Genomic DNA, 22,918 nt, shown 5'->3' with positions numbered 1-22,918 from the left:
AGCTCACTTTGGGACAGCCAAGTTATTACGTAGATACATCACTTCACTTTTACTGATCCTTAATGATATCCAGTTAGTCCAAGGCTTCAGTCATTATTCTTCAGGCTCCAGAGCTGAAATCCCCAAGCATTCCTTGCAGGTGCAATTTCTCCATAGGGTTTGTTCTTATGATTTACTACCTATAATGTTATGTAATTTTAAAACAAAACCCTTCCCATCGACTGCTGAAAATTACTACCATTTGAATTTGAAATGCAGCTCTGGAATCTAAGAGACTCAAACAAATGCCACAAGTGCAATATAATTGTATTTACAGGGTTACTCAGCATTTGAGTTTAATAAAAATACACTGTACAATAAAGAAATATTTACCAAATGTACAAGAAGTAAATCCATTTGTCCAATTCAAGGGTTAGTACAATTTAACAAATTGTTATGTACAGAATCTTACAAATATATACAGTGTAACCTACTCTATAAAATTAGAAAAACATTTTGCTTCGGAGACAGAAAAGCATAGTTGTTGGTCCGTTTATATTTTCTCCGTCTGCTTTCCAATTATCTGATATTATTCTGCAAGTGTGAATTCATTAAACCATGTTTGGTGGAAGGGGTTCTCCAAGAATCAACATTATAGAGAATTTGCGAATCGACCCAGTCCAGCAACCTTATCAATAATCCTTAGCTAACAGTATCTCCCCACTCATCTTTTGATTAGCCAGCCTGTAATATCCCACAGGACTGCTAATCTGAAGAAGACCCGTGGGTGCTGGCAGGTAGGTGGTGCTTTGTAAGGCTCCCGTCTGACGGACACAGTCTATTGACATAGCCGCTGGATCTGCCCGGTTTTGCTAATCATCTCTCACTATATTTACAACATTTATAACTTATCCACAGGATAGTTGGTAAGTGTCTGATCTCTGGAGGCATCGCCATACTGACCCATATTTTCTGTTGACTGAGGTGCTGGCCAAACATGTGCGCAACTGCTTTTTGGGATTTACAAAGATAGACAAACTCTGTCCTCATTATCATCATCATTATCAACATTAGTCCAGCAATCGGCAACACAGATGCTTGACTGCTTCTTCGCGTAGCATCATGGGAAAGTCTAAAGAAATCAGCCAAGATATCAGGAAGAGAATTGTGGACTTGCACAAGTATGGCTCATCCTTGGGTACAATTTCAGAATACCTGAAGGTGCCTCGCTCATCTGTACAAACAATTATACGCAAGTACAAACAAGATGGGAATGTCCAGCCATCATACCGCTCAGGAAGGAGACGGGTTCTGTGTCCCAGAGATGAACGTGCTTTGGTCCCACATGTGCATATCAACCCAAGGAAAAAAGCAAAAGACATTAAGACCTTGTGAAGAAGATGGCGGAAGCTGGTAAGATTGTGTCAATATCCACAGTGAAGAGAGTACTGTATCAACATGGGCTGAAAGGCCACTCTGCCAGGAAGAAGCCATTACTCCAAAATAAACATAAAAAGACAGATTAATGTTTGCAAATGCACACAGGAACAAAGACCTTAATTTTTGGACACATGTCCTGTCGTCTGATGAAACTAAAATTGAACTTTTTGGGCATAACGACCATCGTTATGTTTGGAGGAAAATGGGAGAAGCTTGGAAGCCTAAAAACATCATCCCAACTGTGAAACACGGGGGTGGCAGCATCATGTTGTGGGGTTGTTTTGCTGCAGGAGCGACTGTTATGGACTGTTACACTTCACAAAATAGATGGCATCATGAGAAAAGAAGATTATGTGGCAATACTGAAGCAACATCTCAAGACATCAGCCAGGAAGTTAAAGCTTGGGCGGAAATGGGTCTTCCAAACTGACAATGACCCGAAGCATACTGCCAAAATGGTAACAAAGTGGCTTAAGGATAACAAAGTCAATGTTTTGGAGTGGTCATCACAAAGTCGTGATCTCAATCCTATTGAAAATTTATGGGCAAAGCTGAAAAGGCAGGTGCGAGCAAGGCGACCTACAAACCTGGATCAGTTACACCAGTTTTGTCAGGAGGAATGGGCCCAAATTCCGACCAACTATTGTGAGAAGCTTGTGGAAGGATATCCCAAACATTTGACCCAAGTCATTCAGTTTAAGGGCAATAGTACCAAATACTAATGAAATGTATGTAAACTTTTGACTTTGCAGTAAGTAATAAAAATGCCTTAAAACATTCTCTCTCTCTCTCATTATTCTGGCATTTGGCAAATATTAAACATTATTTGTAATCCTAAGTGACCTAAAACAGGAAAGGTTTATTCTGATTTCATGTCAGGTATTGAGAGAAACATGCAAATGTGTCTTTTTATATAGTGTATGGAAACTTTTGGTTTCAATTGTAGGTAGAATAGAGACTCTGTGCAAAAAATATATACAGCCATGGCCAAAAGTGTTGGCACTCTTGAAATTGTTCCAGAAAATAAGTATTTCTCCTAGAAAATTATTGCAATTACACATGTTTTTGTTGTACACATGTTTATTTCCTTTGTATGTATTGGAGCAACAAAAAACAAAGAAAAAAAAGCAAATTGGACATAATTTCACACAAAAGCCTCAACTTAATATTTGGTTGCACACCTTCTGGAATAAAAAACTGCAATAAAGTGCTTCCTATACCCATCAAAAAGCTTCTTACACCTCTCAACTGGAATTTTGGACCATTCTTCTTTTGCAAACTGCTCCGGGTCTCTCATATTTGAAGGGTGCCTTCTCCCAACAGCAATTTTAAGATCTCTGCACAGGTTTTCAATGGGATTTAGATCCAGACTCATTGCTTAGCCCCTTCAGAACTCTCCAGCGCTTTGTTTCCATTCATTTTTGGGTGCTTCTTGAAAGGAGTTGTCCACTACTTTCACATTTAATAGGATAGGGCATCAATATATGATCGGCCAGGGTTCCGCATGCGCACCCCCACCGATCAGCTGTCATCGGCGCTGGCGGCGGCCGCAGGCCAGAATTGCATACCTGTGGTGCTTGGCTGTCAAGTTGTAGTGGCTGGCACTTGTTACTGCACATCCGCCTCCTATTCAATTGAATGGGAGGCGGATGTGCAGTACCCCGCTGCAGCTGTGGCACCCCAGGGGTCCGGTTTCCACATTGGCATTGCCTACCTCACAAGAGGTGATGCCATGCCTGGAAGCAAGCAAGGGTCCCCTAGTCAGGTATATTAGCATGCAACACTTTCCTGGCTCCAGACCAGCAAGGGGAGCTCCTACCCTTAGCAACTGGGATCTGGAGGCGAGGTTAGTTAGAGTTAGTGAGAGGAGTTGAGGACAGGACAGCGAAGAGGAAAGACCTAAGAGGTGGAGCTGCACAGCAGCTCACCTCAGAGAGGAGCATAGAAGAACCGAACACTGGAGTCCGAGGTTGTGGGGCACTGAAGGCCTAGCAGCCGAAACCGGAGGGCAGAAGACTGCAGGTCTCCTGGCCCCAAAAGACACCCAGAGGCTCAGCAGCACATAGGGCCCAGCACCGCCATATGGGAGCGACACTCCAGGAAGGCCCGATCTGCCTGCCATACGGGTGAGCACAAAGATGTTTTACTCAGGGACGAGGGCCACAGCACAGCTATAAGCAGCAGGGCCAAAGAGATTAGTGCAAAAAGGAAGGCCTCCAACTTCACCTGGCGAGGTGGATTTCCAACTTGCTTCCAGGCCGCCCGGACCTCTACTACAAGCTAGTACCCGTGCCCCGGTCTTCCTAACCACCGCAAGTAAAGATAAGAGGAAACCGCCATTAAGTTGTGGACTGGTTATTATCTGCGCCATCCCCTGCACTACACTGCACAGCAACATCTATAACATCACCAATTCCTGCCCTGGAGCTAAGCTCTGCCTGTGGAGAGCTGAACCAACTCTGCTGCGTCATCATCAGCTCCAGAGTATCTGCACCACAGCGGCGGCTCCATATAGCTGCATACCACAGGTGGCGTCACGAACATTAAACTATAAAAACTATAATCCCCTGTTATTGACCGCCTTGGGTCACGGACCGGGTCACTGCCACTGCGACATCCCCTGCACCAACTGGCCCGGCACCGAGTACCTCATAGCCCAGGGGGCGCGTCACAGCCACTACAGATGGACGGCCAAGTACAGCAGGTAAGCACTGCCTGCCTGTGGCCGGCGGCGGCACCGATAACAGCTGATCGGCAGGGGTGCCACGTGCGGGACCCTGGCCGATCATACATTGATGCCCTATCCTACAGATAGGGCATCAATGTGAAATTAGTGGACAACTTCTTGAAATATGTTTGGGGTCAATGTCCTGCTGGAAGACCCATGACCTAGGACACAAACCCAGCTATCTGACACTGGGCACTACATTGCAACCCAAAATCCTTTGGTAATCTTCAGATTTCATGATGCCTTGCACACAGCAAAACCACACCAAAACATCTTTGAACCTTCACCATATTTGACTGTAGGTACTGTGTTCTTTTCTTTGTAGGCCTCATTCTGTTTTCGGTACACAGTAGAATGATGTGCTTTACCAAGAAGCTCTATCTCTCATCTGTCCACAAGACTTTTTCCTAGAAGGATTTTGGCGTACGTACATTTTGGCAAACAGCAGTCTAGCTTTTTTATGTCTCTGTGTCAGCAGTGGGGTACTCCTGGGTCTCTTGCCATAGTGTTTAATTTCATTCAAATGTCGACGGATAGTTCGTGCTGACACTGATTAACCCTGAGCCTGCAGGACAGGCTGAATTTGGAACTTGATTTGGGCTGCTTATTCACCATACTAACTATTCTCCGTTGCAACCTTTCATCAATTTTTCTTTGCCATCCATGTCCAGGAAAATTAGATACAGAGCCATGGGTTGTAAGCTTCTTGATTATGTTGCGCACCGTCGACAAAGAAACATCAAGATTTCTGGAGATGCACTTGTAACCTTGAGATTGTTGATATTTTTCAATTTTGTCTCTCAAGTCCTCAGACAGTCCTCTTCTCCTCTTTCTGTTCTCCATGCTTAGTGTGGCACGCACACACGCACACAATGCAAAGATTGAGTCAACTTCTCCCCTTTTTATCAGGTTTCAGATGTGATTTTCATATTGCCCACACCTGCTACTTGCCACAGATGAATTTGAACAAGGAGCATCACATGCTTGAAACAAAGTTGTTTACCCACATTTTTGGAAAGGTGCCAACAATTTTGTCTGGTCCACTTTTGGGGTTTTGTGTGAAATTATGTCAAATTTGCCTTTTTTCAATTTTTTTTTGTGTTGTTCCAATGTACACAAAGGAAATAAACATGTGTATAACAAAACGTGTAATTGCAATAATTTTCTGTGAGAAATACTTCACTTTCTAGAACAATTTCAAGGGTGCCAACACTTTCAGCTATGACTACATATGGGCCTTGTAATATGTAGCTACTTTGCTTATTGAAAGTAAGGTGCTCATTCTAAGCTATGTTTTATCAGCTCTTTCAATGATAAGTGTTATGAAAAATTATAATTTAGCCATAAATATTATCCATGACATTATCAATAGGAAATTACTTTCTGCTCTTTTGCCTAGTGGGCCCCTATGCAGATGTAGAAGCTGCGCATATGATTTTTTAATCCTGGGTTTCACCTATTTATAGGATAATTATGTAAAACTCATGCACCATATGAAGTCAATATGAAAAGATTTAGTTTCACCCATATATAAGCTGGAAGACTCTACTACAATAATAGAATCATATTGCACAACAGTTGTATTTTGGACCTCATCGAAGATTCCTTAAAGGGTAGTAGTTGTCACCATGGATACCTAAGCTAAGCTACTGCAATGCCTTGCACATGGGGTAAGCGACATAGCGAATCAGAAGAACTATACTACATTTGTAATTGGAGGTATTTGCTAATATTATTTTTTACACCTGCTACATATAAGGATAGGATCTGGCAAATGGGAACAACCCTTTAAATATTAGTCAAATTAACATACAATAAAAGGTACATTGTGTGTGACTTGCTCACTTTGGAATAATTTTCCAGATCTGGTCCCTTTGGCTATAATGACATGGTTTAATAAATAAAAGGGTATTGCCAGTCTGTGTTTTCCTTGGCGCCATGCACTTGCCAGTTGGAAGGTGAATCATCAATCCAGCCTGCAAAAGAAAATAACATCACATAATGTATATTAATTAGAATTTATAAAAAATGCAATTAATATCACTTCAAAAAATTAACTTCTCTATTGTCACCTAAAGAGTAACCAATGTTCTAATTTAGGTTTCATAAATCAATAGTAACCATGAAAATAAACAACTTTGTAATATATCTAATCAGAGAAATCTGCTTCTCTCTCTGCCAGAATTGATCATTGTCACGGCGGTAACTTGATTGCCTTCTCACCGCGCGGCTTCTCCTCGTGTCAGAGCGTCTCGCTGAGTTTGCCATCTGCAGCACTTCTCAGCACTGCTGCTTCAGCATGTAGTTTCCATTTGGCTTTAGGATGGTGTGGCTGGGCTCTGCAGGAATTTAACCCTGCTGTGTCCTGCAGAGATTAGGTTCCATAACCTAGCCTATGCCAGCAGGATCTGTATTAGACAGCTCCTCCCACCACTCTTGACCCAAATGTTAGTTCCTAGCCTGCTAGCACTTTGTTTATGCATTTCTCCATATTCTGTCTCCCATTATTGACCCGACCTTTTTACCTGTTGTTTGACTTCTCCATTCCTGACTCCAGCTTTGTACTGTGAACCTGTGCTGCCTGCCCCGACTGTCTGACTACGCTTCTGTCTCGCCTTCCTGTACCTTGTACCCACACTGACCCTCCGGTCAACTGCTGCTGTCACGGGGACTGCCCTGGAGTGGTACCTGGTGTCTACCGGCAGCCCAGCATATACTCACCATTAGAGGCCCTAGTGAAGACCCGGTAGACACTTTGTCACAACCCTCCAGGGTAACCCTAGCCCATGGCAAGATGGCAGTTGCTACTTATAAGATTCTATCTAGATAGAAGAGGGAGGAGAAGGGAGGAGCTCTGTCTATAGCTCCTCCCTCCTTCCCTCTATATAGAATCTTATCAGTAGCAGCTGCCATCTCCTATCTCAGTAATGGTAAAGTCTGTCTTCACTGAATACAGATTTTACCTTAGAATTGAGAATTTTGATAATCACTGATCAATTCTGTCAGAGAAAGAAGCAGATTTCTCGGATAACATATACTACAAAGTTGCTAATTTTCATGTGTACTATTTATTTATGTAGTAAAAATTAAAAAGGCGGTTACACTTTAAATATTATTTTTAGATGCTCAATAGTACATAGTATGGAGACCAACACAAACAGCAATAATAAAAATATCAACACGAATAAGCCTAAAAGCTTACTTTTATTAGCAGAATACAATAAAAAGGAAATAGATACCTTATATAACAACAATACAACAGAGTGCAATGTGTACAACATACGGTACGCTCAGAAGGTAATGCTGAGTCTAATGTACTTATGATAGGAAGGAGAAAGCTTAAAAGGGAACAGATGGTGAACACGGACTGGACAGCATAATAACAGTACAAGTTTTCCAGGGCTTAAAGGGGTTCTCCCGGAACAGAAAAAAAATGATGGAAATGTGATGATAAATAAATTCCTAAATACATTTAATTAGCAAATCACTATAGTTTTGTCTAGAGAAGCAATTACTATAGAATTAAAATGGCTGTCCGAGAGAAACGTATCCTAGAATGCTAGGACAGGAGCCTGTGAGCATGTGCAGGAGAAGCTCCTGCGCTGTGACCAGGAGATACTTATCTTGCTATTTAGAGAGACAGTGTGGACAGCAGTGTGAGCAGCCTCTTCTTACCTGAGCACCTCTGGTATCTCCAATAGTATTAGTTGAGCACATCTTCCTACATATAAAGGTGGACGGAGCTTCTCCTGCACATGCTCACAGGCTCCTCTCCTAACATTCTAGGAGCGGTTTCTCTCAGTGAAACAAGGCAGAAGCCATTTTAATTCTATAGTGATTACCTCCCTAAATTAATTAAACGTATCTAGAAATTTATTTATACTGTAATTTCCTGTAGTTATTTCATTTTTTCTATCCCTGGAGAACCCCTTTAAGAGAATCTCTTCTAGAGACTTTTAAAGAGAAGAGCTAACCCCAATCTGTATCAGATACTCTACTTTGATTTCTAAGCCAGTCCATAAGTGGTCGGAGTGCCACCTTGTCCACCAAGTGAGATTTGGCAGAAACTGAAGACAATTACCTTAAAGGTGTTGTCCAGTCAAAAGTGATAGTCTGCAGTCACTCAGTGTGACTGCAGACTTATGAATCCCCCCAGCACTCGCACTGTGCACCGCGGGGATTCGCTGGTTTCAGACTCTGTAATGGAGGGTATATATGCGTTATACATACACCCGGCCAGTTGGCGCCACCTCACTCCATACACTTGTATAGAGCGAGGCCACGCCCCGTCTAGTGACGCAGACCACCAGTAGGCGCGTCCGACTAGAAGGCGCGGCCTCGCTCAATACAAATGTATGGAGAGCGAGTCCACGCATACATACCCTCCGGTCCCAGTTCTGAAACCGGCAAATCCCTGCAGTGCACAGTGCGTGCACTGGGGGGATTCATAAGTCTGCAGTCACATAGAGTGACTGCAGACTTATCACTTTTGACTGGACAAACCCTTTAATATATCAAACCTCCACTGTTGGTGGTGTCTTTTTAATGCATCGTTTGGTATATTGTTGAGAAGAAGCAATAGATTGTTTAGTGCCTTAAAGAAAATAGCTGAAGTTGCATTAAGGTTGTGCCAAGTGTGGCAGTCACTGGCAAAGTGCTGGAGGAGAGGTATGTTTCACTGAGGCTATTAGCTTAAGTGATTTGAAACCCAGAAGTTTTGCCCCAGCACACTAAGTGTTGAGGGTTTAAGCAGCCATTTTAAGGGTATGGTTTTTGAGGACTACAATTGAGCGCGTGGGAGGTTGTTCTCCATATTTCCATCCCAGGGTGGGGTCTGGGGTTTAAATAGATGGCCTGCTGAGACATTAGTTGTTCAGTGTGTCTTGAGGGGCTAACTCCAGAGAGGTTTGTGCTGAAACTGAACCAGTGTTTTGCTAACCCTCAGCAGGTGGATCCGCTCAGGTATATGAACTGTGATATACATTTTTCTTTTGTTTACTCGTTATGCCAAGAAATGCTAGTTTGTTTTGATGGACTTTACAGTGGTTTATGCCAAGTTTTAAAAAAAAAAGCACTGAGAAATTTTAAACAACAGCAATCCTGTGTCTACCTCCGTATGCAGCTGAGTGAGCCGATATACCACACATGGTTTGAGCATTGAAATGTGTAGATAAATATGCAAACTAAGAAACATTGTAAACTTAGGTATTGTCAGGTATGTAGGTAGCCAGAACTGACTATCTTGTTGCCATGCAAAAAAGTATGGGCAAGGTTCTCCACACAGGAAAAACAGATAGCATAGAGGCATTTAAGAACCATAACAAGCAGATGAGGTGCGTCATGAGATGAGACCTCAGATGTGGAATTGTAAACTTCAGGGCTGTCATCCATGTTCACCCGGTGTTGAATGTGAGGGCCCTTCATAATGAATCTGTTTTTTTTGGGGGGTGGGGGGGGTTGTGACCCACGGTGAAAATCTGTGTAATAAAGACTAACAAAGCTGGGAAGAAAGATAAAAAAACACCTAATTTTGCTATCAGGACATGTTCTTTCTACTCCGCCAAAGATTATACTACCATGACAAACCTTGCAGTGAATATACTAAGAGCAAGTATCTAGACGTATTAAACATTTAGGCCCTGATTCATCGTGATGTTTATAAAACTCTTTCCAATCTGGCAAAATTGTTGTGCAACATGAGGTTACACAAAAAATTAGCGACGTTTGGTGTTTTTACACCAATTTCGGGCAACTGCGCCAAAATGGGCAGAGGTGGGGTGGAGCCAAGGCGTGGAAACGCCTATCTGACAAATTCATTAAAAGTGGTGTTCCTTACTTCAAAAGTGTTACTCCAGTCCCTAACTGAACTAACATTTCTGGTGAGGCACGTGCCACTGATAAGATGTGCATGATTCATTAAGTGGCATGTGCTTCCTAATGAAATAGGTTTGTCTTATTCCTGCACGCCAATCATTAAGCCTAGAGTAGGAAATGACAATCTTAATGAATAGGGGCCATTATCTTCCTTTTTAAGTGTGGTATTTGTACTTTAGATTCATACTCTGGGTTTATGAGTGAATGTGGGCAACGTTTCCGTTTATTAAAATAGTCTTCTCTATTCAGTGAATATATTTTTGTGAATTACAACATGTCATGATTTTTCCTTGGACGCAATATAGTTGGAAATGTAATGACTGCTTATATATGTGTAAAATAAACTCCTCAACATTTAAATTGCAACACCAAGAATGAAAAGTTGTGGATTTTTTGTAAATCATAGGATGCATAGACATGTTAATGATATGCAAATGATGAAAAAATGTTAAAAAAAAAATTCAAAACATCTCCATTTATTCAGTATCGAGTATGAGCAACACTTGCAGAAATACGCGCACTTACATGCTTTGGCATCCTGAGGTATTAATGGTTGTCTAAGGAATGATCTGCCTCGCTGAATGCACTTGGGCATACAAATCATCAAGCTGGCAGCTCCCATTACAATTGGCCATGGTAGCACATTTAGGCAATGCTGAATGCTCACAGTAGAACAAGCAACATGGAGCCTGACGTCGGCATGTTGAAAATCGGCCCCTGAGATGTTTTGGAGAAATGGCAGTACCACTTGTTCCAGGATTGATCCATTCTGTACTGCAAGTGAAATTGACTGTCACATACCAAACTTAAGGCGTCAAACAGAAGGCATTTGCACAACATTGGACCACAAGCTAAATGTCCAGCTAGAGGTGTTTCATTGACCTCATGCCACCGTTCTCAAAGGCTGCCATGGTGCAGAGCAAGACAGCAACAGAGGTCTATCCTATCTATGAGTCCCGCTTTTGTCTTCGATGCAGTGATAGCTGAAGATTGGTCTGGAGACTACATAGGCAACACCATGAGGAGTCCTTCAGAAAAGAACGTTATTCCAGTCCTACTTTTGGGATTATAGTGTGAAGTAACATAATATGTGGTAGCTGGGCCCCTTTAGTCTACATTCCAGGTACAATAACAGCTCAGCATTACATTGATTTGGTCATGGAACCAGTGGTACATCAATTTCACCTAAGTGACCCAGGAACCATTTTTCAACATAACATCGCCAGACTGCTTGTTGCTCGTGCTAGTATGAGAAGCCTGCGTGGCATAAATGTGCTATCATGACCTGTAGCGTCTCCCGATTTGTCTTCCATTGAGCACATCTGGGACATCATTGGTCGGCAATTGCAAAGCAGCAGCCAGCAGCATATCTTAACTATTTTCTTGCCCAATTGCATTCATCAAGGCAGAACATTCCTCATACAACCATCAACAAGCTCATTAATAGCCGCCAAGGCGTATAAGTCTGTGTATTTCTGCACCTGGCGCTCATACTCAATACCGAATAAATCGAGATGTCTTGAAACATTTGTTTCCACTTTTTCAACATTTACATATCACTAACATATATATCCATCCATGACTTTTCCTTCTTGATGACACAATTTCAATACTGATTAGCGTAGTCAGAACTGTGCGCACTTCATATGTAATGCTTTTATTAATCAGCTACACAATGTAGAACAATTGTCTGAGATTATATTCTTTTTACAGTTGAAGCATGAAGGCTTATAAACCAGTTTTACTGAGGTTCTTCTAAAGGTTTACAAGCCTTTAAACCTCTAAAGTTCAGATACTTTAATGCATAAATCTGTAAAAATATAGGAAATGTAAATACAGAAAGAATATTCCTTTTACTGGAATATACACAATTTAAATAGTAAATACTACGTCACATAAAGATACTCTATGTGTATATCATATGTATTAGTTTCTTGAAAATTGCTCAGATGGAATATATGGTATAAAATGAATAAGTAACATCACGCTCTCTGGAGGCTCCCACTGCTCTGTTTAGCTCTCTAGCAATGACACGCCACCCATGTGTAGATGATTGGCGCAGTCAATCACTGACCTCAGTGGTCACATCATACATCGCTGCTAAATTCTGCCATTTTAGTATGCCAGTTAAGCCCCGCCACTGGCAAAGCCTAATAGGATTCAAGCTACTGCAATACTGATTTGATGCTAAAGTTCCCTAATAGAACTAACAACTCAACTTATTATAAAGTTATTAAAGTATACCCGCACAGTGAACACAGTAAAAAAAAAAAATTGAAAGACTTCTTTGTTTTAATTGTGCAAAATAAAGTTTTTATTGTGAAGTGTTTTTATTACACAAAATTAGTCAAACATATAAAAACTGTATTAATTTGCTATCACTGTAAACCCACAGAATAAAGTCTACATGTCATGTGCACCACATGTCATAGAAGAAACATTTGCAGAATTACAGCTTTTAATTATAATAATAATAATAACAACAGTTTTTTTCTATTCCCCTCCACTTCACCTCCCCTCACCATATAGAGATAACCTCAAATCATGCTATTTAAACAATAAATCATTCTGAAAAAAACAAGCCCTTGTACAGCTACAATGATGATGGGACAATAAGGGTATGTTCACACAGCGTATTTTTCAGGCCTGAAATCTGGGCTGGCAGAGATTGGGCCGGGCACGACAGACAGGTCGTTAACAACAACCTGCCTGTCACTTCTTGGGCAGTAAGAGAAAAATAAAATTAGTCCCAGATAACCCCTCTAACAGCTTTAGGCTAAGTGACCTGATCATTGTTCAGTCGGCTTCTGGTTTGAAACCACTAAATAGTTTAGATTAAAATGTCTAAAAATAAAAACGCTGGCAAAAATGAAAAAAAAAAGATTGAAATGACACGCAAAGCTCAGCAGGTATGCCGGCATCTCAAATTCCCTGTGTGCACATAGCTTAAAAATATTATAGAATTTTGGAGTGCAGTTTTTTAAAAAAAAAAAGAAAGTGTCATGTGTCACAACTAGAGATGAGCGTTGTTCGACTCGAACTGTTCGCCAATCTCAAATTCGAGCAGTTTTGGGCGGTGTTCGAGCCGTTCAGCGAACACGAACGATTTGAGAAAAATTCGGCTGTTCGAGGTTATGTTCGATAACTGTTCGTGCACCAAAATCATAACTGGATTTTTTCTCAGTAATGATAAAAATTAATGTTAATACGCAGTTTGAGTGTACAGCGGGGTGGGGGGAGGGGCAGGGGATGGATCTCTGCAGGAATAATGAAGAGCTCCATTTTTTTTTCTCTTTCCCGCATTTACAGTGGGGAGGTGCAATCTGTCAGCCTATCAGCAGCGCACACACGGAGCGAAGTGCTTTTTTTCACACAAGCAAGGGCATGTGTCATTGGCAGTGTATGTCACATGTCCTTGCCCTATAAGACCAAGCCATTTTCCCCGTCACCACCATTTTCTCACTGCTGCAGCTGCGTGTTAGACGGCACCGCTGTTGCTGTGTGCGCTATACCTTGTTAATTTCAAGCCAATTTTCGCACAGATCTACAGATAGCTTGGGAGTAGGGAATAGTTGTGATTGCAGTCCTTTTCAGGACTAGGTTACAGCATTTCCTACGACTTTTATAAGGCTGGTCTGTGCTCTTAAATAGATAGGTTGTGGGAGTAAAGACTAATTGTAATTGCAGTCCTTTTCAGGACTAGGTTACATCAGTTCCTATCAGTTTTTGCCAGGCAGGTCTGTGCCAGTGCTGTGCAAGTTTTTTTCCCAGCATTTGGCTGAATCTAGCAAAGCTAATCCTTTTTGGCCTATTGCAGAGTGTGTTAGTCAGTGGAGTAGCCTATCTGTGTTGCAAGATATACCACCTGTGTATAGAATACCAATTTTTCTACTGCACCTAGTGAAGTAAAATCTTTTGGGCATAGCATCATTCTATTAGTCCATCTATACTGACCTCCATCAGGTTGCAAATTGAATATAATTTTTTTCTGCATCTAGCTCTGAAAAAAATATTTGGGCTTCTAGCAGTGTGTGGGACTTGTTCTATTAGTCCATCTATACTGACCTCCATCAGGTTGCAAATTGAATATAATTTTTTTCTGCATCTAGCTCTGAAAAAAATATTTGGGCTTCTAGCAGTGTGTGGGACTTGTTCTATTAGTCCATCTATACTGACCTCCATCAGGTTGCAAACTGAATATAATTTTTTTCTGCATCTAGCTCTGAAAAAATATTTGGCCTTCTAGCAGTGTGTGGGACTTGTTCTATTAGTCCATCTATACTGACCTCCATCACGTTGCAAATTCAAAATAATTTTTTGTCTGCATCTAGCTCTGAAAAAATATTTGACCTTCTAGCAGTGTGTGGGACTTTCTCTATTAGTCCATCTATACTGACCTCCATCAGGTTGCAAATTAAAAATATTTTTTTGTCTGCATCTAGCTCTGAAAAAATATTTGGCCTTCTAGCAGTGTGTGGGACTTTCTCTATTAGTCCATCTATACTGACCTCCATCAGGTTGCAAACTAAATATATTTTTTTTCTGCATCTACCTCTGAAAAAATATTTGGGCTTCTAGCTGTGTGTGGGACTTGTTCTATTAGTCCATCTATACTGACCTCCATCAGGTTGCAAACTGAATATAATTTTTTTCTGCGTCTAGCTCTGAAAAAATATTTGGCCTTCTAGCAGTGTGTGGGACTTTCTCTATTAGTCCATCTATACTGACCTCCATCAGGTTGCAAATTAAAAATAATTTTTATCTGCATCTAGCTCTGAAAAAATATTTGACCTTCTAGCAGTGTGTGGGACTTGTTCTATTAGTCCATCTATACTGACCTCCATCAGGTTGCAAATTCAAAATAATTTTTTGTCTGCATCTACCTCTGAAAAAATATTTGGCCTTCTAGCAGTGTGTGGGACTTTCTCTATTAGTCCATCTATACTGACCTCCATCAGGTTGCAAATTAAAAATAATTTTTATCTGCATCTAGCTCTGAAAAAATATTTGGCCTTCTAGCAGTGTGTGGGACTTTCTCTATTAGTCCATCTATACTGACCTCCATCAGGTTGCAAACTGAATATAATTTTTTTCTGCATCTAGCTCTGAAAAAATATTTGGCCTTCTAGCAGTGTGTGGGACTTGTTCTATTAGTCCACCTATACTGACCTCCATCAGGTTGCAAATTCAAAATAATTTTTTGTCTGCATCTAGCTCTGAAAAAATATTTGGCCTTCTAGCAGTGTGTGGGACTTTCTCTATTAGTCCATCTATACTGACCTCCATCAGGTTGCAAATTGAATATAATTTTTTTCTGCATCTAGCTCTGAAAAAATATTTGGGCTTCTAGCAGTGTGTGGGACTTGTTCTATTAGTCCATCTATACTGACCTCCCTCAGGTTGCAAACTGAATATAATTTTTTTCTGCATCTAGCTCTGAAAAAATATTTTGCCTTCTAGCAGTGTGTGGGACTTGTTCTATTAGTCCATCTATACTGACCTCCATCAGGTTGCAAATTAAAAATAATTTTTATCTGCATCTACCTCTGAAAAAATATTTGGGCTTCTAGCTGTGTGTGGGACTTGTTCTATTAGTCCATCTATACTGACCTCCATCAGGTTGCAAACTGAATATAATTTTTTTCTGCATCTAGCTCTGAAAAAATATTTGGCCTTCTAGCAGTGTGTGGGACTTTCTCTATTAGTCCATCTATACTGACCTCCATCAGGTTGCAAATTAAAAATAATTTTTATCTGCATCTAGCTCTGAAAAAATATTTGGCCTTCTAGCTGTGTGTGGGACTTGTTCTATTAGTCCATCTATACTGACCTCCATCAGGTTGCAAACTGAATATAATTTTTTTCTGCATCTAGCTCTGAAAAAAATATTTGGGCTTCTAGCAGTGTGTGGGACTTGTTCTATTAGTCCATCTATACTGACCTCCATCAGGTTGCAAACTGAATATAATTTTTTTCTGCATCTAGCTCTGAAAAAATATTTGGCCTTCTAGCAGTGTGTGGGACTTGTTCTATTAGTCCATCTATACTGACCTCCATCACGTTGCAAATTCAGAATAATTTTTTGTCTGCATCTAGCTCTGAAAAAATATTTGGCCTTCTAGCAGTGTGTGGGACTTGTTCTATTAGTCCACCTATACAGACCTCCATCAGGTTGCAAATTCAAAATAATTTTTTGTCTGCATCTAGCTCTGAAAAAATATTTGGCCTTCTAGCAGTGTGTGGGACTTTCTCTATTAGTCCATCTATACTGACCTCCATCAGGTTGCAAATTGAATATAATTTTTTTCTGCATCTAGCTCTGAAAAAATATTTGGGCTTCTAGCAGTGTGTGGGACTTGTTCTATTAGTCCATCTATACTGACCTCCATCAGGTTGCAAACTGAATATAATTTTTTTCTGCATCTAGCTCTGAAAAAATATTTGGCCTTCTAGCAGTGTGTGGGACTTGTTCTATTAGTCCATCTATACTGACCTCCATCACGTTGCAAATTCAGAATAATTTTTTGTCTGCATCTAGCTCTGAAAAAATATTTGGCCTTCTAGCAGTGTGTGGGACTTGTTCTATTAGTCCACCTATACAGACCTCCATCAGGTTGCAAATTCAAAATAATTTTTTGTCTGCATCTAGCTCTGAAAAAATATTTGGCCTTCTAGCAGTGTGTGGGACTTTCTCTATTAGTCCATCTATACTGACCTCCATCAGGTTGCAAATTGAATATAATTTTTTTCTGCATCTAGCTCTGAAAAAATATTTGGGCTTCTAGCAGTGTGTGGGACTTGTTCTATTAGTCCATCTATACTGACCTCCATCAGGTTGCAAACTGAATATAATTTTTTTCTGCATCTAGCTCTGAAAAAATATTTGGCCTTCTAGCAGTGTGTGGGACTTGTTCTATTAGTCCATCTATACTGACCTCCATCACGTTGCAAATTCAGAATAATTTTTTGTCTGCATCTAGCTCTGAAAAAATATTTGGCCTTCTAGCAGTGTGTGGAACTTTCTCTATTAGTCCATCTATACTGACCTCCATCAGGTTGCAAACTGAATATATTTTTTTTCTGCATCTACCTCTGAAAAAATATTTGGGCTTCTAGCTGTGTGTGGGACTTGTTCTATTAGTCCATCTATACTGACCTCCATCAGGTTGCAAACTGAATATAATTTTTTTCTGCATCTACCTCTGAAAAAATATTTGGGCTTCTAGCTGTGTGTGGGACTTGTTCTATTAGTCCATCTATACTGACCTGCATCAGGTTGCAAACTGAATATAATTTTTTTCTGTATCCAGCTCTGAAAAAATATTTGGGCTTCTAGCAGTGTGTGGGACTTGTTCTATTAGTCCATCTATACTGACCTCCATCAGGTTGCAAACTGAATATAATTTTTTTCTGCATCTAGCTCTGAAAAAATATTTGGCCTTCTAGCAGTGTGTGGGACTTGTTCTATTAGTCCATCTATACTGACCTCCATCAGGTTGCAAATTAAAAATAATTTTTATCTGCATCTAGCTCTGAAAAAATATTTGGCCTTCTAGCAGTGTGTGGGACTTTCTCTATTAGTCCATCTATACTGACCTCCATCAGGTTGCAAACTGAATATATTTTTTTTCTGCATCTACCTCTGAAAAAATATTTGGGCTTCTAGCTGTGTGTGGGACTTGTTCTATTAGTCCATCTATACTGACCTCCATCAGGTTGCAAATTGAATATAATTTTTTTCTGCATCTAACCCAGCCAATAGTTTTGGCCTAATACCACAGTTTGGCCACTCAGCTCTGCTCGGTTCCCATCCATTGTTTTTTTGTGCAAACAACTTCAGAGTTGTGAATTAGTTAACCACCAAAATGAGTGGAAAAAGGCCTGCTGCTGGTGGAAAGGGGAATAGGCGTGTTGGGAAGGGGAAAAAAGGTTGTGTCCGTGGGGTAGGTGTTAAAGCAACAGTAACATCTGCAGAAGAAAGACCATCTTCCAGCCAAACTAAAATGTCTACTTCTTTTAGCGGACAATGTGATAAGATCCCTTTCTTACGGCCACGCCAATCGCTACAAATTCCAGATGAGTCACAAAAACAGCAGGTGCTTCAACGGATATCAAGTGTTCCTTTAAGTGGGCTCTCCTCCACATCAACTTCAACATCACAAATACTCCAGTCCTCAAAGGTGTCACCCCAATCGCACTTGCTTCCTCACAGCTCCCAAGTCTCCAGCTGCCCGTCTGAGTATGAGGTAGAACAGATGGTTGAGTCTGCAGAGCTGTTTACTCATACTATAGCCTGGGAATCAGAGGTCGACTCCAGCGCTTCTGTGAATCCAGACGAGGAAATGATCTGCACTGATGCCCAGAATCTTTATGAGTCGGATCCAGGACCAGACGCAGAAGGTTCTGACCATAATGTAGACCCTCATTCCCAAACTGTAACTCCTGTTGGTGGAGACAATGAGGAAGATGATGATGAGACTCAAATACCTGATTGGAGCGACAACTTTAGTTTTTTGTCAGGGCAGGAACAGGTTGGCTCTGAGGACGACGGGTGTGATAACGCACAGGGTGATGATGATGAGGTTGGAGATCCCACTTACTGTCAACCCACAGTCAGCCAAGAGATGAGGTCAGCAGAGGAGGTGGAGGAGGTTGCTAGTGACGACGAGGTCAGGTTGCGCCTTCCTGGACAGAGACGTAGTACTGGAAGCACGTCAACAACTGCATCCTCAAACACAACTCTGCCTCTCACCACAAGTCGTGGTGGCTCTTCAGGTCGCATGGGTGCTAAACCTTGCATAGCCTGGGCATTTTTTCAGATCGATAAAGATGACCCAACTCGTGTTATCTGTAACATTTGTCAGAAAAAGCTAAGTAGAGGCCAAAAAATACATAGTTTGAGTACTTCATGCATGAACCGGCACATGGACATGAAGCATAAGTTGCAGTGAGAAGCTCACTGTGCTACAATGCGGCCTAGCCGGCCGGGCCAACCACCGTCTGCCATATCTTGTGCATCCGCGGCCTCTTCATCCTCTGTGACTGGGGGGACAGCAGTCACACCTGTTTTGGGGCGCAGACCTGCCACCTCTTTACCCGCAACAGCCAGCGTGATTGGCAGGTCATCATTTTCTTTGGAGGTGGTAACACCAGCTGGTGTTGAGCGCTGTCCGACATTGATAGCACCACCTTTGGATCAAGGCAACCTAACATGTCCGCCTGCATCTTCCTCACAGACCGGCAGTTTGCCGAGGACACCCTTATCAACCCCGTCTAAGCACAATAGCCAGCCCTCGGTCCCTCAGATGTGGACAAGTAAAAGACCATTTCCTCCTAGCCATGAGAAAGCTAAGAGGTTGAATTTCACCATCTGCAAGCTCTTGGCTACAGAAATGCTGCCTTTCCGCCTGGTGGACACAGAGGATTTTCGAGACCTTATGTCCGTCGCAGTGCCCCAGTACCAGATGCCCAGTCGGCACTACTTCTCAAAGAAAGGTGTGCCTGCGCTCCACCAGCATGTCGCACACAACATCACCGCTTCTTTGAGAAACTCTGTGTGTGACAGGGTGCATTTCACCACAGACACTTGGACGAGTAGGCATGGACAGGGGCGTTACATGTCGCTGACTGGGCACTGGGTAACTATGGTGACAGCAGGACAAGGGGCTGCTGTCCAAGTCTTGCCGTCCCCACGAGTTGTGCGTCAATCCTCTTTATCTCAAAGTTCCTCCACTGCTTCTGCCTCCTCAACCTCCTCTCGGTCCTCCACCTGCACCCAAAGCCTGTCTGGTCATACCACAAGCTTTTTAACTGCGCAGATGGGATCCTGCACACCTCCTTACTATGCTGGCAGTAGGGCTCAACGTCATCAGGCGGTTTTTACTTTGAAATGTCTGGGAAATGTGAGTCACACAGCTGAGGAGTTGTGGTCAGCTCTGGAGAACCAATTTCATGAATGGTTGTCTCCACTGGACCTGAAACCAGGGAAGGCCGTGTGCGACAATGCTGCAAACCTGGGTGCGGCCCTTCGCCGGGGCAATGTCACACACGTGCCTTGTATGGCTCACGTGTTGAACCTGGTTGTCCAGCAATTTTTAGCCCACTATCCCGGACTAGATGGCCTTCTGCAGAGGGCACGGTCGCTGTGTGCTCACTTCCGCCGTTCGCATCCCGCAGCTCAGCGACTTACATCTCTACAGAAGTCGTTGGGCCTGCCACTTCACCGGCTAAAATGCGATGTGCCTACCCGGTGGAATTCAACTCTGCACATGTTGCAGCGACTGTGGCAGCACCGACAAGCCCTGGTGCAATACGTTCTGACATATAGCCTGGGCCAACGAGATCCAGAGGTGGGGCAAATCACGCTGGAGGAGTGGTCTCAGATCAGGGACCTATGCACCCTTCTGCACAGTTTTGAAATGGCAATGAAGATGTTTAGTGCTGACGATGCCATTATCAGCATGACGGATTTACATGCTGGAGCACATGTTAAACAGAATTCGGAGTCAGGTGGTGGCACAAGAGGAGGTGGAGGAAGTAGAGGAGGAGGAGTTGTATGCGGAAGGGCTAACATCTGCAAGGTCCAGACAGTCGGCAGCACCAAGGCGGCAGGCATGTGAGGGTGGGGGAGATGGTTTTACCAGGGCGTATGGTAGCAGCCAAACTAGTGAGGAAGGTGCAGGAGCCCAGGAAGAAGTGGAGGACGAACTGATGGAAGACTCATCAGATGAGGGAGACCTTGATCACATTTCTGTTGTGTGAGGTTGGGGGGAGAGGACAGAGGAAGGAAGCATGATTGTTACCTCGCCACCAACACAACAGGGACTTGGTGCTCCTGGATGCGCAACACACATGAGTGCCTTCTTGCTGCACTACCTGCAACATGACCCTCGAATTGTGAGAATTAGAAATAATCCTGACTACTGGGTTGCCACACTGTTAGATCCCCGGTACAAAAGTAAATTTGCAGAAATTATTCCTGCCATAGAAAGGGATGCACGCATGCAGGAGTATCAGCAGAGACTGTTGCAGAATCTTACATGTGCTTTTCCACAAAACACCAGTGGTGCACGTAGTGAATCTCACAGTTCCAACTTGCCAACCGTGGGACCGTCGAGTGTTCAGCACTCAAACCGTAACAGAACCACAGTATCTGCTGGTAACATCAATTTTGCGGAATCATTTCACCACTTTTTTAGCCCATCCTTTGCAAGGCCACAGGAGACAAGAAGTCTGACACATAGTCAACGCCTAGAGACGATGGTACAGGAGTATCTCCAAGTAAACATTGAAGCCATGACTGTGTCACTGGACCCTTGCTCTTTTTGGGCTTCCAATCTGGATAAATGGCCAGAGCTAGCCACTTACGCCTTGGAGATCTTGTCATGCCCCGCAGCCAGCGTTCTGTCTGAACGTGTGTTCAGCGCTGCTGGTGGTGTGCTGACAGATAAGCGCACGCGGCTCTCCACTGATAATGTAGACAGACTCACGTTCATAAAGATGAACAAATCATGGATCCGAAACGACTTTTCTACCCCTGTGTCATCCTGGGGAGAGTAAAAGCTTGATGATTGGTTAAAATCACCTCACCAACCGTTTTAAGCTTTCAAATTACTAATCATCTTTATCTGTATCTTGGCTGGAAAATAATTTGGGCTTTGTAGCAGTGTGCAGCACTGATTCTATTAGGCCATCTATAATAAGCTCCACCAGATTTAAAATTACTAATCATGTTTATCTGTATCTTGGCTGGAAAATAATTTGGGCTTTGTAGCAGTGTGCAGTACTGATTCTATTAGGCCATCTATACTAAGCTCCACCAGATTTAAAATTACTAATCATGTTTATCTGTACCTTGGCTGGAAAATAATTTGGGCTTTGTAGCAGTGTGCAGCATTGATTCTATTAGGCCATCTATACTAAGCTCCACCAGATTTAAAATTAATAATAATTTTTAGCTGCATCTAGCCCGGAAAATAATTTTGGGGCTCCGAGATGCGCAAGACACATAAGTGCCTTCTTGCTGCACTACCTGCAACATGACCCTCATATTGTCAGAATTCGAAGTAATCCTGACTACTGGGTTGCCACACTCTTAGATCCCCCAAACTTTTCGATCAACCTTTTCATTTTAATAAAGACCAAAAAAATGGTCATTTTTGAAATTATAAGCATTAGCAGGTTATTAGAAACTGAAATCAAACAGTTTTCAACTCAAAACTTTATTCTAGGTGATGTTACATTTTCACATAGGACCCCTTGTTCGAAAGGAGCTTCTGAACTCTCTCGTCCATTGAATTTGTCAGGTTTTGGATGGTTTCTGCTTCAATTGTTTTGCATGAGGACAGAATACCCTCCCAGAGCTGTTGCTTAGATGTGAACTGCCTCCTGCCATCATAGACACTCCTTTTGATGATGCTCCAGAGGTTCTGAATGGGGTTGAGGTCAGGGGAGCATGGGGGTCACACCATAAGTTTGTCCCCTTTTATGCCCATATCAGCCAGAGATGCAGATGTTTTATGTGCAGCATGAGATGGTGCATTATCATGCATGAAAATGATCTTGCTGTGGAATACACGGTTCTTCTTCTTGAACCATGGCAGGAAGTGCTGTTTGAGAAACTCCACATACATTATGGAGTTCATCTTTACCCCTTCAGGGATCCTAAAGGGGCCGACAATCTCTCTCCCCATGATTCCAGCCCAAAACATTACTCCACCTCCTCCTTGTTGGCGCTGTAGCCGTGTTTGCGTGGGGTGTCCATCAACCAGCCATCCTCCACTCCATCCATCTGGACCATCGAGCGTTGCACGGCACTCATCCGTGAACAAAACAGTTTTGAAATCAGTCTTCATGTAATGTTTGGGCCCACTGGAGCCGTTTCTGCTTGTGTGAAGT

At 42.3% G+C, this 22,918-nt stretch overlaps 1 protein-coding gene across 2 annotated transcripts in view; it reads right to left on the bottom strand.

Moving 5' to 3' along the window:
- Positions 1–2,982: 2,982 nt before the first annotated feature.
- Positions 2,983–22,918, bottom strand: part of GALNT15 (polypeptide N-acetylgalactosaminyltransferase 15) — a 109,940-nt gene continuing 90,004 nt past the window's right edge. For both annotated transcript variants that reach the window (XM_073677939.1, XM_073677940.1), the window contains one exon: positions 2,983–6,123. In XM_073677939.1, coding sequence (XP_073534040.1) covers positions 5,989–6,123 — 135 coding nt within the window. In that variant the 3' untranslated portion in view covers positions 2,983–5,988. The remainder of the gene's footprint in view (positions 6,124–22,918) is intronic.

The sequence above is a fragment of the Phyllobates terribilis genome, unplaced genomic scaffold, assembly GCF_046119375.1.
Source record: "Phyllobates terribilis strain yellow unplaced genomic scaffold, ASM4611937v1 Scaffold_4__5_contigs__length_816908805, whole genome shotgun sequence".
NCBI lineage: Eukaryota > Metazoa > Chordata > Amphibia > Anura > Dendrobatidae > Phyllobates > Phyllobates terribilis.
Note: the sequence above shows the minus strand (reverse complement) of the source record. Positions and strands in the feature narration are given on the sequence as shown.